This window comes from Electrona antarctica (genome assembly GCF_951216825.1).
Source record: "Electrona antarctica genome assembly, contig: scaffold_224, whole genome shotgun sequence".
In the NCBI taxonomy this organism is placed as follows: Eukaryota; Metazoa; Chordata; class Actinopteri; order Myctophiformes; family Myctophidae; genus Electrona; species Electrona antarctica.
The window spans coordinates 208,609-230,212 of NW_027637194.1; the positions used below are offsets into that span (position 1 = coordinate 208,609).

The 21,604-nt window shown below is 45.2% G+C and overlaps 1 protein-coding gene across 1 annotated transcript in view; it reads right to left on the reverse strand.

The window, feature by feature from the left end:
• LOC306919080 (xylosyltransferase 1-like) overlaps positions 1 to 16,272 on the reverse strand; it is a gene marked incomplete at its 5' end in the record, with an annotated part of 114,257 nt that extends 97,985 nt beyond the window's left edge. The window contains 4 exons of the mRNA XM_079531915.1: positions 12,012 to 12,273; positions 14,681 to 15,067; positions 15,179 to 15,237; positions 16,113 to 16,272. Of these exons, the coding sequence (XP_079388041.1) occupies positions 12,012 to 12,273; positions 14,681 to 15,067; positions 15,179 to 15,237; positions 16,113 to 16,272 (868 nt within the window). The remainder of the gene's footprint in view (positions 1 to 12,011; positions 12,274 to 14,680; positions 15,068 to 15,178; positions 15,238 to 16,112) is intronic.
• Between the last annotated feature and the right edge of the window lie 5,332 nt (positions 16,273 to 21,604).

Below are 21,604 nucleotides of genomic sequence, written 5' to 3' on the forward strand. Positions count from 1 at the left end.
AGTTACTTTATTTTCTGGGTTAATTTGACTTTAGCACATTCAGAGTGAGTTGCAAATGTAATAATTAACACTGAGCATTTAACCACTATTATCCATTTATATGTTGGCTATTCAAAAACAGCAGATGCACAAGCTCACAATGAGCTGGTACATCTGCTATTATCTATTATACATTTGAAAAGGTGTGCCCAAAAGCTGTGCCCAAACCACGAAAAGAAAGTCACCAGCTACTACGTCACTGACACGCTGCAACACACACTGCAACAACACACTAACACGTCACACACTTACCCTCCGCGTCGTTCGTCCGCTATCTCCTCATGTCGCGCCGCACGGCCACACTCAACACCACCCGCGTAAAAATTGTCATCGCACTGCCACTAAAGCCGGCTCCCGTCCACACTCGCAAACAATATCAATATCAATAATAAACACAAACACGCCACAAGCACCGACACCCCCGCCTAATTTGTTGCCACGTCTATGAAAACAAGCACAGAAAAAATGCCATTCAACACGCTACTTACACACACTACCACTCGCTTACAATACGCGGACCTGGCAACACTACATTCCCTCTCCCATTTGCTCAAAGCCCACCACGTGACCCACACAGGGAGGGAGACGATTGCGTGATGCTTCTATGTACAGGATTCTATAGGTCACCACTTTTGGTGTGACACACACACGGCTTCTGTTTACTATGCGTTGTCAACACGTGCTGAGTTGACATTGACCGATTTCGGAGAAGACTGATAGTTTATCCTTTAGTAATTAGGCTGTGGAACAGTGGAAGTATTCACACTAGGCAACTTTTGCATTTATTGGGATTGGCAATTTGGGGAGAAAAGGAGGAGGAGGAGGTGATCAAGCTCCACAACACCACATTGGTAGGTAGGCTCAAGGCTGCATTTATTTTCCTTCTTCTTCCTCTCGAGGGTGCATGGGATGATGTGAACCCCTCCAGCAGGCTAGGGAGCACCGCTCCGGTTAGCGGAAAATGACCGCGGGGTGCGGGTTGCCAGGTTTTTAAGTAAAGTATTTACATTCAATTAAAAAAAAATATATATATAATACATTTTAATTTACGTCATATTTAGCGGCATTTCGACCTAATTTCTCTGTTCTTTGTCAATGGCAAATATTGAGACGTGTGGGGACTAAAGCTGTATATAGGAGGGCCCTCAAACACATTATTTGATAACTTTTCATCGTGCTCCTAAAAAAAAATGTGTGCTACTAGCCGCGATTACATACACAGTTAACATAATAAGAAATTTGCGCCAACGACTGCGTCGACACCTGGCGTGGAACAAACGGGACGAACCGAGGCGCATATATGGATAACAACAACAACACTACACGCGCGCTGCAACACAAAACAGCTGCATACAACTGTGGACTTCTGTATCTGTGGACTTCTGTATCGCAACGCGGGGCAACGCAACTCTGGGATGAGCGGGCCGAAGGCCCGCAAAATTCTAGTGTTTAACAAATCTTCTCTTCTGGGGGTCCATGCCTAGTACAAACCATATTCAGATGGGGGTCCCTGGTTCAAACCATATTCAGATGGGGGTCCCTGGTTCAAACCATATTCAGATGGGGGTCCCTGGTTCAAACCATATTCAGATGGGGGTCCCTGGTTCAAACCATATTCAGATGGGGGTCCCTGGTTCAAACCATAATGAATTGCATTTTTATAGCGCTTTTCCAAGTGCTCAAAGCGCTTTACAATGGTTCATTCATTCATAGATTGGGAGGTGAAGCGGCGAACAGTCGACGCCAGCGTCCTCACTTCCCACATTCACACACCAATGGTGGCGAGCTCACACCGACCAACTCATTGGAGACAATGTAGGGTTCAGTGTCTTGCCCAAGGACACTTCGACATGTGGACAGGAGGAGGAGCCGGGATTCGAACCGCCGACCCATAGATCATTGGACGACCTGCTCTACCTCCTGAGCCACAGCCGCCCCATATTCAGATGGGGGTCCCTGGTTCAAACCATATTCAGATGGGGGTCCCTGGTACAAACCATATTCAGATGGGGGTCCCTGGTTCAAACCATATTCACATGGGGGTCCCCGGTACAAACCATATTCAGATGGGGGTCCCTGGTACAAACCATATTCAGATGGGGGTCCACGGCCAAATACATCAACTTGGGGACGAAACCGTTTGAGAACGACTTGTTTTACAGCATACAAACCTTAAAGTGCCACAATTTTTGTATTTTTCCAGTTTTTCATGTGTCTATGAGGTGACAGTACTTCATTAGACACCCTGGAGTCGTTTTCATGAGCAATGGTGTATTAACTTTGTATTTAAGGTTTCTTCCTGGAGGCTGAACCCTTGACAGTCAAACGGGCCAATGAAATAAACTAATATAGTGACATCACACTATCAGCCCCTCCCCTAACCCCTCCCCCTTTATCATACAACTACAGCTGTGGGTGCGGCTTCAGTTCAGGTGGATCACCAGCCATCACCACCCACCAGGCAAACCAGGCATACTTAATGAACTGTAATTAAGTACATAAAAACGACATTTTAACAAAATAATACTGTACACTTTTTTGAAAACAGTCTTCCTCCTCCATATAACAATAAGACCCGATGATCATGTTTTAGGGTGGAAATAAATCATGGCACTCCATCTTTAACAGACGCAGTGAGACAGAGAGACGATATACTGTAGCATGCAGTGACAGCCAGACTGAAGGAGAGAAAACATGATTTAATTTAGCTGTCGTGTTGTTCCAGCTCTGCAGCCACCAGGGAACAGCCCTTTTCAATGTCTTTGTCTTCTTTGATCAAACTGTCTCTCTGAGTGGGTTACTGAGCCTCGCTGTCTCTCTGTCTCTCTGAGTGGGTTACTGAGCCTCGCTGTCTCTCTGTCTCTCTGAGTGGGTTACTGAGCCTCGCTGTCTCTCTGTCTCTCTGAGTGGGTTACTGAGCCTCGCTGTCTCTCTGTCTCTCTGAGTGGGTTACTGAGCCTCGCTGTCTCTCTGTCTCTCTGAGTGGGTTACTGAGCCTCGCTGTCTCTCTGTCTCTCTGAGTGGGTTACTGAGCCTCGCTGTCTCTCTGTCTCTCTGAGTGGGTTACTGAGCCTCGCTGTCTCTCTGTCTCTCTGAGTGGGTTACTGAGCCTCGCTGTCTCTCTGTCTCTCTGAGTGGGTTACTGAGCCTCGCTGTCTCTCTGTCTCTCTGTCTCTCTGTCTCTCTGAGTGGGTTACTGAGCCTCGCTGTCTCTCTGTCTCTCTGAGTGGGTTACTGAGCCTCGCTGTCTCTCTGTCTCTCTGAGTGGGTTACTGAGCCTCGCTGTCTCTCTGTCTCTCTGAGTGGGTTACTGAGCCTCTCTGCGTGAGATGGAATCACAGTCAGGGCCCTCACTTATCCCATTCTGGGCGGGAACCCCTTTTGGTGTTTCAAGCATTATGTTATACTTTAACTATTGAAAGATAGCAGATCTACAAGCTCATAGCGCGCCACTCGGTGTGTAGGTCTGCTATTTTTGAAAAGTCGTGAAAATGTGGCACAAATCTTTGAATATATATTTCAGAGCGAACTTTTTTAACTAAAATATTGGCTTCTGGGGGGGGGGGGGTCCCTGGAACTACATATTTTGAGATGGGGGTCCGTGGCCCAATAGAGATAATTCTGGCGGTCCTTGACATGAAAAAGGTTGAGCACCACTGACATAGAAACATGGGTTTTAAAGGTTGAGCACCACTGACATAGAAACATGGGTTGTTCAGAAAAATGTTAGGATTTTGAAGCCTCTTTTTTAATCGACCTCAGTCCAAAATGGCTTATAGACACAGACAAATGATACTTTTTTTCTTTCTTTTTTAGCTTTTTTTGGAGATCGAGAGGGAATGTGAAATATTTGTGCCTCCTTTGAGCTGTAATAAGTTGACCAGGGGGGCAATGGAGGAATTTGAACATCTCCGGTGTCTCGTCCCAAACAGCTAGAGGCGAAAATGTCCGAAAGAAATATGGGGTGGAGGAAAAAAACAAACGAAAAAAGTTACCATAGCTCAGTTTCTAAAATGGCGAAAATAGTTGATCTACAAGCTCTCAACGCGTCGCTTGGCGACACGTTGAGAGCTTGTAGATCAACTATTTTCACTATTTGTCTTGGGGAGAAAAGAGAAAATGTTTGAAACTAGGGATGCCACGTTGAAAGTGGTTAATAATAGCGTAAAATAAAAGGCTTGTCTAAAATATAATATGTGTTACATGTAGAGATGTCGGATATCGGGAAAAGTATCGGATCGGCCTTTATTTGTCATATCGGGTCATATCGGTATCGGTGAATATGCCAGTCTAACCAGCGATCCCACACAGGGGTAAGGAAGGGGTCGACACTATGGCAGGTAAATAAAATGGTGGGGCATCATGTGGAGTTTGCTTTGGAGTTGCCTAAATTGCAAGATCACACTACTGAGTGAGGAGTCTGCAAGATCACACTACTGAGTGAGGAGTCTGCAAGATCACACTACTGAGTGAGGAGTCTGCAAGATCACACTACTGAGTGAGGAGTCTGCTATAAACACAACACCAGATATATAGCTAGATAGCTATAAACACAACAAAAGATATATAGCTAGATAGCTATAAACACAACATGAGATCACGACACTGGTATCGGTATTCAGTATCGGTATCGGCTAACACAGAAATTGAGGTATCGGGATCCGATCGGAAAGCGAAAAAAGTGTATCGGGACATCCCTAGTTCCATGTAGATGGACGGGCAATCGATTGCGACGGAATCAGATTAATCTGGTAAAACAATTCAGAGTCGGGGGGACAATATGCAGCATATTATAAAATAATTGAATTTGAGGTTAAATGTCAATCAGGGGGTGGCGATTGCCAAAAATCCCCTGATGCCACAAAATGACTCCCTTCTTTGCTCAACTAAAAAGTATAACAGCTTTTCTCTCCATGAAGTAATGTCTTATAATATTCCGTGGGTATATGTTTATCCATGTGTGTGTGTGTGCGTGTGCGTGTGCATGTGCGCGTGCGCGTGCGCGTGCGCGTGTGCGCGTGCGCGTGTGCCTGTGTGTGTGTGTGTGTGTGTGCGTGTGCGTGTGTGCGTGTGCGCGTGTGTGTGTATGTGCATGTGCGTGTGCGTGTGCGTGTGCGTGTGCGCGTGTGCGTGTGCGTGTGCGTGTGCGTGTGCGTGTGTGTGCGTGTGCGTGTGCGTGTGTGTGTGTGTGTGTGTGCGTGTGCGTGTGCTGCTCCCGATAGCAACGTGAGATCTCTTGATCATGAAATCCACAGACAGACCTGAAGCATTATGTCCATTATGTAATGTAACTATTGCACTTGGAAAAAGTGTAGGCTAAATGCATGCGTGCGTGTGTGCGTGCGTGCGTGCGTGCGTGCGTGCGTGCGTGCGTGCGTGCGTGCGTGCGTGCGTGTATGCGTGTATGTGTGGGTGCTTGTATGCGTGGGTGAATGGGTGCATACATGTTTGTAATGCGTGGGAGCATGGGTGGATGGGCATGGCTGAGGGAAGTAGGGGTGCTGGGGGGGCTGGAGCAACCCCTCCCCCCAGGCACAGCCCCCCCCTCGGACAGGAGGGGGACAATAATAATAATTCTAATCAAAACAAATTTCTGTTACTAGGCCTAATACATATGCTGTATCACAGTATCGGCGCCTTATCCTGGTTAATTGCCTCTATGTCAGTTTGCTCATGCGTGTGGAGAGGGAAAGTAAAAGCCACTTTTCCGCGTGAAAATGCGTGTGCACGAGGCATTTTGCGCCCCCTACTGAATGTTCAGCACCTCCTACTATAAATATCTTCCCGCGGCCATGTGGATGGGTGCGTGCGTGTGCATGTGTTTTTATAAGAAAAGACAGACACACGGGGAAAAAAAGAGGAAAAAAACCAAACTTCTGTCGTCCAGCTTGACTGATCAAACGGAAATTGGAAAGCAATTTGTGTAGAAAAAGCAGGCAGCATATCCTCCGTTTTCTCCTGCAAATTTATTCCACCAATTACTCATCAGCCGAGGAGACACATCTCTCCTGTTTGTTTTCTAAGCCTGAGTGACCAGACCGCGCGTCTCTTTCTTCTGCGCTCCGACGATATTGTTTTCTTATTGCTTATTAATCCGTTCTCGGCGGGAACCCCTTTTGGTGTTAGCATCATGTTATGCTTTAGCTATTGAAAAATAGCAGATCTACAAGCTCATAGCGCGCCACCGAGTGGCGCGCTACGAGCTTGTAGGTCTGCTATTTTTGAAAAATCGAAGAACGACTGACATAGAAACATAGCTTTTTCAGAAAACTGTCAGGATGTAGAAGACATTTTTAGAATCTGATCTCAGGTCAAAATGGGTTAACCCGTTCTGGATGGGAACACCCTCTAGGTGTTCTTATAAGCATTATGTTATACTTTAGCTATTGAAAAAATAGCAGATCTACAAGCTCGTAGCGCGGCACTCGAGCTTGTAGGTCTGCTATTTTTTTGAAAGAATCGTGAAAATGTGGCGGAAATCTTTGAATATATATTCTTTCAGAGCGAACATCTTAGCTTCTGGGCTGGGGGGGGGGGGGGTCCCTGGAACAACATTTATTTTCACTTTTCAGATTAGGGTCGGAGGCCAAATACATATCATTTTTTGAGGGTCCTTGACATGAAATAGTTTGAGCACCACTGACACATAGAAAAGACTTTATTTTGTAGAAGCTCAGGTCTAAATGGGTTAAAATAAAGCACGCATCGCAGGGAGAAACACAACAGTGATGATAAAAGATATATAATGGAAAATCACCTCAAGCAAGAAGGTTGACAAGCTGACAGTTATTATTTTTAGTTATTTATTCTCTGTGTTTTCTTTTCTGTTCATTTAATGTAGCTGCATTAAATCCATCTACACTGTATGTACAGTGTTCATTTAATGTAGCTGCATTAAATCCATCTACACTGTATATACAGTGTGCTGTATGGTGTTGAAATGACTGCTCCGGTTCTTTAACACATTCTACACGGGAACCCCTTTTGGTGTTTTAAGCATTATGTCACTTTAGCTATTGAAAAATAGCAGATCTACAAGCTCATAGCGCGGCACCGAGTGCCGCGCTACGAGCTTGTAGAGCTGCTATTTTTGAAAAATCTCGAAAATGTGGCGCAAGTCTTTGAATATATATTATTTCAGAGCGAACCTTTTTTTACCTGACTATATAGACATATATAGACTATATAGGGAACCCCTATATACTATATAGACTATAAGGGAACCCCTTTTGGTGTTTTAAGCATTATGTCACTTTAGCTATTGAAAAATAGCAGCTCTACTATCTCATAGCGCGGCACCGAGTGCCGCGCTACGAGATAGTAGATCTGCTATTTTTGAAAAATCTTGAAACGTGTGAATGTGTATTCTCTCAGAGCGAACGTTTTTAACTCAAATCTTTGCTTCTGAGGGGTCCCTGGAACAACATATTTTCAGATGGGGGTCGGCGGCCGATTACATATAATTTTGTGGGGTCCTTGACATGGAAATGTTGGAGAACGACTGACACACAGAAACATGTGGTTTTTCAGAAAACTGTCAGGATTTAGAAGACATTTGTAGAATCTGGTGTCAGGTCGAAATGGGTTAACCCTTATTGTCCTTTTTAATGATATAAAACAGGATTGCTGAAATCATTTTTTTGTTGACAGCACGCCGTTGCTAAGCAACACCTTGCTGCAGAGCTCCCCGACATGACATCATGTGCGCAGCCGTTCACTTCCTTGTTTACGGGCCGACCAATCAGAATCTGCGTAACGCTCTCCATGGTTTTGATCAGAACGCCGATGTTCTGTCCACATTTCTGACTTAACACTTCCTTAGATGAATCTATCCATCCTATCTAGGCTGCCGGGATCGATCTATTACCTTTGGAGCATAAACGCCCAAGTATTTGCAGCTTTGATCCACGAAAAATCCGTCGGAAAATAGTCCCATGGTTTGTTGTTGAAGAGAAAAACATGCCGCCATTACAGCCTGGAACAGCATGTTGTAGTCCAAACAAACGGCCCGTTCACATGCATTGAACTCATTTTCCCAGAAGCCCTAGCAGCCTATGCAGAGCATGGCTTGATTTCCGGTTTCGTCATCATAACGCGACGGCCTCGTCACCAGGTTCCGCGACAAATCCGCTCTCTTTTTAATTATTAAAAAAAGGTAAAATTAAACACATTAAACAAATAGCGGGTTTAGTGTATTCCGCAGCACCGACACCGACGGCGTGGAACACGGGTTACGGAACACGGGTTACGGAACACGGGTTACGGAACACGGGTTACGGAACACGGGTTACGGAACACGGGTTACGGAACACGGGTTACGGAACACGGGTTACGGAACACGGGTTACGGAACACGGGTTACGGAACACGGGTTACGGAACACGGGTTACGGAACACGGGTTACGGAACACGGGTTACGGAACACGGGTTACGGAACACGGGTTACGGAACTGTAGAACTGTTAACCAAGCATCTCGTTTACGCAGTAGAACTGTTAACCAAGCATCTCGTTTACGCAGTAGAACTGTTAACCAAGCATCTCGTTTACGCAGTAGAACTGTTAACCAAGCATCTCGTTTACGCAGTAGAACTGTTAACCAAGCATCTCGTTTACGCAGTAGAACTGTTAACCAAGCATCTCGTTTACGCAGTAGAACTGTTAACCAAGCATCTCGTTTACGCAGTAGAACTGTTAACCAAGCATCTCGTTTACGCAGTAGAACTGTTAACCAAGCATCTCGTTTACGCAGTAGAACTGTTAACCAAGCATCTCGTTTACGCAGTAGAACTGTTTACGCAGTAGAACTGTTAACCAAGCATCTCGTTTACGCAGTAGAACTGTTTACGCAGTAGAACTGTTAACCAAGCATCTCGTTTACGCAGTAGAACTGTTAACCAAGCATCTCGTTTACGCAGTAGAACTGTTAACCAAGCATCTCGTTTACGCAGTAGAACTGTTAACCAAGCATCTCGTTTACGCAGTAGAACTGTTAACCAAGCATCTCGTTTACGCAGTAGAACTGTTAACCAAGCATCTCGTTTACGCAGTAGAACTGTTAACCAAGCATCTCGTTTACGCAGTAGAACTGTTAACCAAGCATCTCGTTTACGCAGTAGAACTGTTAACCAAGCATCTCGTTTACGCAGTAGAACTGTAAACCAAGCATCTCGTTTACGCAGTAGAACTGTTAACCAAGCATCTCGTTTACGCAGTAGAACTGTTGACCAAGCATCTCGTTTACGCAGTAGAACTGTTAACCAAGCATCTCGTTTACGCAGTAGAACTGTTAACCAAGCATCTCGTTTACGCAGTAGAACTGTTAACCAAGCATCTCGTTTACGCAGTAGAACTGTTAACCAAGCATCTCATTTACGCAGTAGAACTGTTAACCAAGCATCTCGTTTACGCAGTAGAACTGTTGACCAAGCATCTCGTTTACGCAGTAGAACTGTTAACCAAGCATCTCGTTTGGAATATTAAAGCTTCTAAAGAGAGATCAGACTTATTAGCGCGAGGTAGTAATGGAACATATTATACCTCCCGATTTTGGGGGGGAAATGGAAGGCGGGGCTTTTCAGAGTAAAATGTGCCTCATCTCCTTGGCACTCTAGCGCCTTTATTCTGGAAAAAAATCCCCCGTCAAAAGTAGCGTTAAATGCATTCAATCTATATGGTATGCGGTGACATATGCAAGCGTGTCTCAGAGAGTATAGGACGCCCCTTAAGGCACCTTATGTCTTCTACATCCTGACAGTTTTCTGAAAAAGCTGTTTCTATGTCAGTGGTTCTTCAAAAATAGCAGACCTACAAGCTCGTAGCGCGCTACGAGCTTGTAGATCTGCTATTTTTCAATAGCTAAAGCATAACATAATGCTAACACCAAAAGGGGTTCCCGCCCAAAATGGTTTATGGCACCTTTGGATATTTAACATCATGTCCTGTGTTTTCTAAATCACTAATTGATAGAACTACTGTTCTATCAGTTTACTAACACTGTGACACAGTCAAAGTGTCCATGTAGCCGTCTCTCTCAACTACTGTTCTATCAGTTTACTAACACTGTGACACACTCAAAGTGTCCATGTAGCCGTCTCTCTCAACCTCTGTTGAAAATAAAGACGAGATGACAGAATGTCCACTCTGTTAAGTACACGGTCGATGGTTCTCGCCCAGGTGAGGACCGCTCGTACACAAGCTTGATAGAAATTGATTGTGGGGAAACTCTCAGACGGAATACAAAGTGGCCAATGTTTGACACACCGCAAGAAATAAAATAATTTCTATTAACACTTAGACTGCGTTGATTAAACTGCCGTGTTTCAAGCCTCCCTGCTAGGTTTAAAGTTACCTTTGAACAGCCACTGCACCGACCGCTGAGTTGGTTAAAGTTACCTTTGAACAGCCACTGCACCGACCGCTGAGTTGGTTAAAGTTACCTTTGAACAGCCACTGCACCGACCGCTGAGTGGCTTGTCATGAAAATGTACTTTAAAGGAGAATTCAATGCTAGAAGGCTTCCTTACCTTTATTTGTAGTTTTTACGTCCCCACCAAAGAGGTGTTATTTTGTGCAAAAGCGCATTATTGACTATTTCCCATACCATAAGACCTCAATGAATTGAATGGAATTGCATTGAATTGAATGGGGCATTGGGGTGTTGTGCTAATTCGCTTATTTCCATCGCTCTTTTACACATATCCTCTCTTCATAATGTAAATAGTATCCCAAGCGGCACACTTATTTCGATGGAAATAAGCGAATTAGCACAAAAACCCAACCCCCATTGAGGGCTTATATTAGTGGAAATAGCCAATAATGCACTTTTGCACAAAATAACACCTGGACCTCTTTGGTGGGGACGTAACAACTACAAATAACACCTGGACCTCTTTGGTGGGGACGTAACAACTACAAATAACACCTGGACCTCTTTGGTGGGGACGTAACAACTACAAATAACACATGGACCTCTTTGGTGGGGACGTAACAACTACAAATAACACCTGGACCTCTTTGGTTGGGACGTAACAACTACAAATAACACCTGGACCTCTTTGGTGGGGACGTAACAACTACAAATAACACCTGGACCTCTTTGGTGGGGACGTAACAACTACAAACACCTGGACCTCTTTGGTGGGGACGTAACAACTACAAATAACACCTGGACCTCTTTGGTGGGGACGTAACAACTACAAATAAAGGTAAGAAAGCCTTCTAGCATGGAATTCTCCTTTAAAACGGTGTAATGGCTTGTTGTAGTGTAGAAAAGTATTCCATAGTGGCGACCACAACAACAGACCGCTCAGCGCACGGCTTCCTGCAACGGCAGTGTCTCCATTGTAAACAACAGGTACTCAATTTCCCAGAATCCTTTGCACGGCTTCCTGCAACAGCAGCGTCTCCATTGTAAACAACAGGGACACCATTTCCCAGAATCCATCGCACGGCTTCCTGCAACAGCAGCGTCTCCATTGTAAACAACAGGGACTCCATTTCCCAGAACTCTTTGCACGCCGGCGCGACGGACCTTTTTTGCGATGGCGTCATCAAAACGCGTCTCATATCCTGGCATTCTGTCCGGTGGATTGCCCGTATGATTAAAAACGTGGATTAAACAATGAAGAACAATAACTCGGGCAATTCTCGCTGATCGCAATGAAGCCGTTCTACAATGAATTAACTCGGGGCAAGTCGTGTTGAGAAGTCAAAGTCAGTGGCGTGCACAGACATTTAGAGGGGCAGGTGCTCAAGTGAAAAAAGGGCACCTTGTGCAGCGCGTGGAACCGGCCGGTTGCCTTAATAGTGTGAGATTTATAGATTTTGGGGCATAAATAACATAATTAGAAGCTTTTTATCGAGGGAACAAAAGGGCACATTTGCTCTAGCACCCCCTAGTGTCTATCTGTGCACGCCACTGGTCAAAGTGTTAAGTGAAATCTAATATGGCTGTTTTACAACAATGGACTGACCTTCCAGGGGGCAGTAGCGAGTCACCTTCTCGGGCATCAGGTGTCCGTCCTTGTGTCGGCAGTAGACCTGGGCGATCTGCTGCCGACACTCCTTGGTCTTGGCGCGGGACAGCGCCGAGATGGCCTCCTTCCCGCTGATGTCGCACGCGGGCGGCTGCTCGTAGCCGACCTCCAGGGGCGCTGTGGCGGCGGTCGCCCCAACCGGCCTCTTGTGGGGGTGTTGGTGTCTGTGCTGGGTCTGGGACTGGGTCTGCTGCTGGGCCTGTGAGGGAGCAGGGTTGTCACAATTATTACGGAATTATCGACTAATCGCAATTATTTTTGTCATAATAATTGTCATAATCGTCTGTTACAATCTGTTTGGTCTAGGCAGCTATAATCCGATTGACCTTATAAAACAAGCAGTGCTGCTGAAATGCCAGTGCGCTGCGCCCCCCACCTCCACTCCTCCTCCTCCTGTCACAAGTGAATCGCCCTCTTCATATAGTCAGGGAATAGTATCAGTATAATCTGTATAATCTGGGAATACATTTCTTACCAAGAATTTTCTTCACCAATGTGTTTGTAAAGGTGTCTACTAACACATCCCACATTGGTTTATATTCAACCACCCTAGGGGAATTTTTGACAGCTGCTGAAAGTTGGGGTACCATCGACAACCAATATAAGGCTAAATGTTCTAAATTTCATTATGTTTTAAGTAGCATGTGACGTGTCAAACTAGGAGGTTTTCATCATTCTGAATCCATTCCAAGCATTAGTTTTGCACGAAAAACACAATATGCCCAAATGTGCTGACCTTCACATTTGTGATGACGGCTATGGCCTTTTTAAGCCCAAGGAGTGTTTTTCCCCTAGGGTGGTTGAATATAAACCAATGTGGGATGTGTTAGTAGACACCTTTACAAACACATTGGTGAGGAAAATTCTTGGTAAGAAATGTATTCCCAGATTGTATTAATATCCCCTGACTACAAACATGTAGGCTATACACAATACACAAATAACAGAATTGCTATTTTTATTATAATAACATTCTTAGAAAAAAGGGGGGGGGGAAAGAAAAAATCACTGAGCCCGAGGGTCGGCCCGACCCGACTAATTAGCATAATGTTTTGGGCCCAGCTCGGCCCGAAAAGAGTTTGAGAAATTTACCGCAGGGGTGTCCAACGTGTGGCCCGCGGGCCAAATACGGCCCGGGGACAGATTTTATACGGTCCTCGGCTTCATACCTGAATTGTTTTTACATTCAAGTATTCTTTTAACCCCTTTTGGTGTTAGCATTATGTTATGCTTTAGCTATTGAAAAATAGCAGATCTACAAGCTCATAGCGACGACTGACATCAGAAAACTGTCAGGATGTAGAAGACATTTTTAGAATCTGATCTCAGGCCTAAATGGGTTAACCTGGTCATTTCCCAGAGTATAATTCCGTCAGGATTCCTTGTTCCTTGTCTCAATCTGAAGGGGTAAAAAAAGGCACCCGGGTAATAAAGGATTGCGACAATTAAGTTTGGAAAGTGAGCCGTTGTTTTTGTTGCTGCTGCTCTTCAATAAGGTTATCTTGTTAGCTCTTCAATAAGGTTATCTTGTTAGCTCTTCAATAAGGTTATCTTGTTAGCTCTTCAATAAGGTTATCTTGTTAGCTCTTCAATAAGGTTATCTTGTTAGCTCTTCAATAAGGTTATCTTGTTAGCTCTTCAATAAGGTTATCTTGTTAGCTCTTCAATAAGGTTATCTTGTTAGCTCTTCAATAAGGTTATCTTGTTAGCTCTTCAATAAGGTTATCTTGTTAGCTCTTCAATAAGGTTATCTTGTTAGCTCTTCAATAAGGTTATCTTGTTAGCTCTTCAATAAGGTTATCTTGTTAAAGAGTTCACAATGCCATTACAACCCAGGTATAGATTAATAATGCCAGTCTAGTCTTTAGACAACCGGATGTTACAGACATCCAGACTTACGCCAGGGCTCCAACGGACACGTTGCGTCTCCGTCGCAGGCGTCAAAAAACGCACCGGTTCAACTTTAATGCACACGTCACGCGTCACGCGTCACGCAACGCAACGCGGGCAGTGGAGCCACCCTTCATTGATTAAAAAGGGAACATTCCCTGACGGTGACGGAGACGCCCGGTGGAGCCCTGGTGTTATCCTGGATCTCTTGTCCACTAGTCCCTTCCTAACATTTCAGTCTAGTTCTTATTTGTTGACTGAAATTATCAATATTTAGTCTGTTTTAGTCATAGCTTAGTTTTCATTCAGTTTCCATTTAGTTTGTCAGTGGAAAAAGGTAGTCGACGAACATTTTTCGTCTTAGTTTTAATCGACGAAAACAACAAGAGATTGTTTTACACTTGGTTGCATGCTGAAAATAGCAAATCTACAAGCTCACAACACGTCGCAGTGCAACGCGTTGTGAGCTTGTAGATCGGCTATTTTCAGCAAGTGTAAAATCAGCCATTATGCCGGCATCGAGGCCCACCAAAATAGATTTTAGTCGACTAAATCAACTGTAGATTTAGTCTCATGACATAGTCGACTAAAACTAGACTAACACTAAAACATCCCAGGTGACAAAAATGTGACTAAAACTAAATAAATACTATTCAAGAGACTATGACTAAAACTAAAATAAAAATGTAAAAACAACACTGAACCCCAACCCCTACCTGTGAGGTTCGGTGATGTTGCCGCGTCGCTCCCGCATGGCGTTGGTAGGGGGCGCTGTTGTTGTTATTAGCGACTACCATCGGCTGGTGCACCACAGCTAGCACCTCGTTGGAACCGCGGCCCACCACGGGCGAGTTGTCCTTCCACACCGCCCCCTGCTGGGCCCCGAGGGCATTCTCCTGCAGGCGCTCCCGCTGCTCCCGCCGCTGCTGCTGCTGCTTGCTGCTGGCGCCCCCTAGCGACTGCCGCTGGGGCTGCGAGCGGGCGCCGAAGTTGCTGTTGTCTATGTTGTTGTCAAAGTCTTTGGGCACCGAGTTCTCGTTGTTGTTGTTGCTGCTCTGGTCCACTCTGGGTTTCTCCTTGGGCCGATGAGAGTAGTATCCGTCCTGCCAAGAGAGGAGAGAAGGAAGGACACCATCAGCTTTACTGTCACCGTTATACAGGTGGGCAAACAGACAGACTCTCTCAGAGGGCGTCCCTATGGGCAGACCTCTGACCAGGAAAGTCATCACCACAGACGCCAGCATGACTGGCTGGGGAGCCACATTGGAAGGCACTACAACCAGAGGGATGTGGACGGAACAATTGCGTTCCTACCACATCAACTATCTGGAACTGATGGCGGTGTTCCTCGCACTGAGGGACTTCGAAACACGCATCCAAGGTTGTCACGTTCTGGTCAGGACGGACAACACAACAGCTATGTGCTACATCAATAAGCAAGAGGGACTCAGGTCCCCTCGTTTGCATCAATTGGAGAAGGAAGAACAACATCAGCTTTACTGTCACCGTTTTACAAGTAAAGAAGTGGGTGAAATTAGTTTTTCATCGTGTCGTTTTTTCCAAGAAAAAAGAAAAAACGTGTGAAGTGAGGGGCGCATCATCATCATACGCCATCACGTTCCGGCCAATCACAATTCCGGCCAATCACTTTTCTGTCCTCACTTTCTGAGGGTAAATTCAGCTATTATTGTAGATTTCCGTCCTACACAAACATTACATTCCCATTAACAATGAATCCTCAATTCAGTGGTACCTGTACACAAAGACACAGAAAGCTGGCTATAGGAGTGGCTAGCACCCCCGGTATTGCAGCTGTTTGAAAAACGAGAACTGTCAATCACAACGACTACTAGCCAATCACAGCAGGGCTTTCCTAGAACTGCGGTGGGATAAATAATAACGCGTGTTTGAGCAAAGCTTTTTTACCACAGAACGTACAAGTAAAGTACTTCCCCTCACGCCCCGTATGGAAACCTATCGCTATCGCTGAGACAAGAAGAACAGGATATACCTCCCCAGTGAGTGAGGTATATGTGCGTATATTGGGCCTATATTATCGAATGATTAGGGGGGATTTAGCGCAGGCTTCGGTTTAAACTTGGCCGCGCGCCTGTGATGCGCAGCCAAGTGCAAATGGCGGATTATAACCATCGGCGCGGCACACGCGCACGCACACGGGCTGCCTATCCGTGCGGCACACGCTCGCGTGGGTGGCCTGCCTGCGCCGCGCGGCCGGCCGGCCGGCCTGCGCCGCGCGGGTGGCCTGCCTGCGCCGCGCGGGCGGCCTGCCTGCGCCGCACGGAACCATGATCCGTGAAATGAAGTGTTATTTACGCCACGGTGAAATCAGGAGTGTTGGTTTAAGCTCTGGAACGCATCTGTGTGTCACCTCCTAGCTTTAAACCACTCTGGAACGCATCTGTGTGTCACCTCGTAGCTTTAAACCACTCTGGAACGCATCTGTGTGTCACCTCGTAGCATTAAACCACTCTGGAACGCATCTGTGTGTCACCTAGTAGCATTAAACCACTCTGGAACGCATCTGTGTGTCACCTCGTAGCTTTAAACCACTCTGGAACGCATCTGTGTGTCACCTCGTAGCTTTAAACCACTTTGGACATTATTAGCAATAGCAGATCTACAAGCTACGTAGTGATGTATCTGGAAATCACAATTCACATTAATATAGCATAAAGAACCATGTTTTAAACTAAAGTGGATCTTTGTCTCTCATTGAGAGAGTGACATGACATATTTAGACAGGATGCCTGCATGGGCACTGCAGGAGGGACCCTAAAGATCTGGCTTGCTGATAGTAAACGGCCAGGCCTGCAGGACACCTACTGTTCTGTGCTTGTTTCCTGGTGACCATATATGGAGACAATTTAGGCATGTTTGACCACTTTAGACTTCACGGGGGTGGGGTAACTTGAGACCACCTTTGCATTTCCTGTTGTTGTCTCTGTATCTGTATAAAGACTCTAGTAAAATGCCTATCTGTGTTAGCGTGTGTTAGTCTGGAAGCCGAGAGGCTGAAGGATCCATGGGGCTCTGTCCCCATGGCTGATGCTGTATTCTGAACTCTATGAAATAAAACTGGACTCCGGAACCTTCATCTGAATGCCTGTGCTTCTTCATCCATCTATCTGTATGCAGAACTTCTCCGTATTTTTGCCTGAGTATTTTCTAGTCTAAGTATTTAACGTCTGTTTATGGGCTATAGGGAGAGGAAAAAGCAGTCTCTCCTTTGTAGAACAGATTCTTCAAAGTGGTGCCGAGCTCGGGATTTTATGTGTCAGTATTTAATTAGGGAAGTTGACTTAATGGGGATGATATGCCTAAGGGAGATTTGGATCTGAACGGAAATATTTACCGGAGTAAAATTAGTTAGATGTTTCTTTGTCAGGCGAAAGACAGCGCTCCTGTCGTACGCATAAGTGTTAATCGTCCTAATTGTGCATAACGTTCTTATTTTTGTTCGAATAAATTTGTGAATGGGAAAAGTCAACGAAGGTATTTCTGCTATGACATGTGGGGAAAACTCTAAAGTTATATAAATTACTCTAGGATTTTAACGTAAGTGAATAATAGTAGCATGCACGTTTTTTATATGTTGTTTCGTGGGTGTGAATCACAAAGAGGTGGTCAGGTCTCGCATTGGTCCGTCCATGACCTAAGGGGTCATGAAGTGAATGTTGTAAGTGCCGCAGTGCTGTTATTTGTACGAGCCTTGGGGAATCTAGAGTGTTGAAATAATTTGGATGATTTCTGCATGTCCTAAAAAGATGAGTTAACTAAACAAAAATGAATCGTTTTATGGATGACTATGGTAAAATTTATCCTTAACATTAACTGATGCTAAGAGCATCAGATGTAAAGTTTGAAGAACCGTAACACACTTTGTATTCAATAATTGGGTGCTTTGGAGTGAAGCAAAAGGGGTTGGATTCAGCGACGGTGTATTGTGTTTAAATGTCAGATATATGTTTACGGGTTATCATTTATGTCAATGATCATGTTTTGAGTTATGTACAGGTTAAAAGTGAAGTTGATTACAGTACAGAGAAGTTAGTGTGTAAGAGAGAACACAGAAGGGAGTTCTATAAGCACACCGATGATAATACTGTAATGGAATGAGAACACTGGTAACGAGTTATGTGATTTGAATGCCTAGAAGTTTGTAAGCCATTTTTAATTCTACTGTAATTGTTTGATTTCTTTGTGTCATCTTGATGTTCCAGTCAGTGCCAAAGGGAGGACGAGGGTCAATTGTGTTTCCATATTCGTTTTATGAGGCATGGTTGCCTCAAAGGGAGGTCTGATGTATCTGGAAATCACAATTCACATTAATATAGCATAAAGAACCATGTTTTAAACTAAAGTGGATCTTTGTCTCTCATTGAGAGAGTGACATGACATGTTTAGACAGGATGCCTGCATGGGCACTGCAGGAGGGACCCTAAAGATCTGGCTTGCTGATAGTAAACGGCCAGGCCTGCAGGACACCTACTGTTCTGTGCTTGTTTCCTGGTGACCATATATGGAGACAATTTAGGCATGTTTGACCACTTTAGACTTCACGGGGGTGGGGTAACTTGAGACCACCTTTGCATTTCCTGTTGTTGTCTCTGTATCTGTATAAAGACTCTAGTAAAATGCCTATCTGTGTTAGCGTGTGTTAGTCTGGAAGCCGAGAGGCTGAAGGATCCATGGGGCTCTGTCCCCATGGCTGATGCTGTATTCTGAACTCTATGAAATAAAACTGGACTCCGGAACCTTCATCTGAATGCCTGTGCTTCTTCATCCATCTATCTGTATGCAGAACTTCTCCGTATTTTTGCCTGAGTATTTTCTAGTCTAAGTATTTAACGTCTGTTTATGGGCTATAGGGAGAGGAAAAAGCAGTCTCTCCTTTGTAGAACAGATTCTTCAGTAGCGCGGCACTTTTTGAGAAATCGTGAAAATGTGGCACAAATCATTCAATATATATTCTTTCACAGCAAACATTTTTATAAACATTCGTCTCTTTGCTTCCGGGAGGGTCCCTGGAACTACATATTTTCAGATGGGGGTACATATTTGATCGGGGTACATCTTTTCAGATGGGGGTACATATTTTCAGATGGGGGTACATCTTTTCAGATGGGGGTACATATTTTCAGATGGGGGTACATATTTTCAGATGGGGGTACATCTTTTCAGATGGGGGTACATATTTTCAGATGGGGGTACATATTTTCAGATGGGGGTACATATTTTCAGATGGGGGTACATATTTTCAGATGGGGGTACATATTTTCAGATGGGGGTACATATTTTCAGATGGGGGTACATATTTTCAGATGGGGGTACATATTTTCAGATGGGGGTACATATTTTCAGATGGGGGTCGGCGGCCAAATACAAATATCTTTGCGGGTCCTTGACATGAAAATGTTTGAGAACCACTGATATAGAAGAAATAATAGTCCCCAAACTCTGGTACGGGAAAACTCAGCTCCACTGGTAACGATCATAGAAACATGAGCTTCTGGGGGGAAGGGGGAGAGGGGGGGGGGGGGGGTCTCACTCTCTGGAACCATTTGCTCTTTTATGGCGCGTTCGATTGCTCGAGCCATAATGCTACTCACATTAGCCGGTTAGCTAGCGGCGGTGGCTCAGGGGTAGAGTGCCTGGATGGTAACCGCAAGGTTGCCAGTTCGAACCCGGGCTCCCCCAGAGTTACTGTCGAAGTGTCCTTGGGCAAGACACTGAACCCCTAATTGCTCCTGATGTGCTGGTTGGTGCCTTGCATGGTTTCCGCTGCCATCGGTGTATGAATGTGTGTGTGAATGGGTGAATTGATGCACAATCTATGTAAAGCGCTTTGGATAAAGGCGCTATATAAATGCACCATTTACCATTTACCATTTGTTAGCACAGCACTGGATCGCCCATCTTAAATCGTCGTCGCCATAATAATCCATTCTATCCATTTCTTTCAATCGCCTGTATCTCCTATTCCTTGTCCCAGATGGCATTTTGGTCAAAACAGCGTTTCTTTGACGGGACAGATATGATGATCTGGAGCTCTGCAGAGCTCTGGTCTGGCTTCATATGGTAAACAAGGCCTGTCCGCTCCGTGTAGTTTCCTAGGTTAAGACATACTGCTCATGGACCGGAAATGGCGGCTTTTCAAAATAAGAGCTCAAATTAAAAAAATGCTGGCGTGAATTAGATCCTAATTTTTCAATAAATGATAGCGGCCTAAGTGTTAAGTACAGTAGCCTATAATGGCGTGTAAAAAAAGAAAATGTAAAATTTTGCCACAGACAAGACCAAGTCTTTGCCACGTACATACCAGGACATATGGACGACCTCTGGACATCTCAGATGCTCATGTTGTCTCATGTTGGGCTTTTTGGTCGGGCGAAACTCATTTATTAACAACAACCCTGCAGGCCTTTAGGAAACCACAGCCATCCATCCAGTGATGTGTCCTGATGGCCAAATGACATCATGTCATCTTATGACATCCCATGGATGCACGCACGCATGCACGCACGCACGCACGCACGCACGCACGCACGCATGAGCTCTGTGGGGATGGATGCATGCGAGGGGGGTTGGCTTGGGTGCCATCATCAGATTAGCCCCCGTTTCAATTAACTTCTCCCTCCAACGGCCTGGCGTTCTGTAAACACATTATACCAAAAGAGGACCGGAATGTCTGTGAAGTGGTTTGTGTCCGCGTGCATGAGTGCGTATGTGCGTGCGTGCGTGCGTGCGTGCGTGCGTGCGTGCGTGCGTGCGTGCGTGCGTGCGTGCGTGCGTGCGTGCGTGCGTGCGAGCGATGGCGACATGATGTCATGTCGCCATCAGGACATGGCTGTGGTTTCCTAAAGGCCTGCAGGGTTGGTGTTGCGTCCTAAATGAGTTTCGTCGACCAAAAATCCCAACATGAGCATCGGAGATGTCCAGAGGTCGTCCATATGTCCTGTATGTACGGACAGACGTGTACGAGGCAAAGACAAGGCCTTGGTCTTGTCTGTGGCAAAATTTTACATTTTCTTTTTTTTACACGCCATTATAGGCTACTGTACTTAATGTAATGAACGTTCAGTCTCCAGGTTTTCTTCAGAATATGTGAGGCTCATTTTCTACGACACTGTGGCATATTTATTAGCAGTCTGACTGCTGTGGTTCTCGAATGTTGTATTTGCCAAAGACCCCCTTAAGTCTGAGTGAGGGTATAAATGGAACCAAATGGACCAGTAAGGGTCCATTTGAACACTCTCAGAGTTACATCACAGGTATATCACGCCGCTGTGTTTCTGGTGATAGAATTGCCAACTCTTTTTATATGTCTGTGTAAAAAACAATTGTATATCTGAAAACGTGAACCTAGACTATAGGGTTAGTTAGAGTGAATTTACTAGGAGTTTGTTAAGAGTTTGCGGGTAACGATCCGATTGTACACTCCAACAATATTTGCACCAGAAAACGCTATGATGTGATGTGTGAGCCGGCTCGCTCCTCTCGCTCGCTCCAGTGAAAGAGAGAGAGAGAGAGAGACTCAGAGAGAGCGAGAGCGAGAGCGAGGGAGAGGGAGAGGGAGAGGGAGAGGGAGAGGGAGAGGGAGAGGGAGAGAGAGAGAGAGA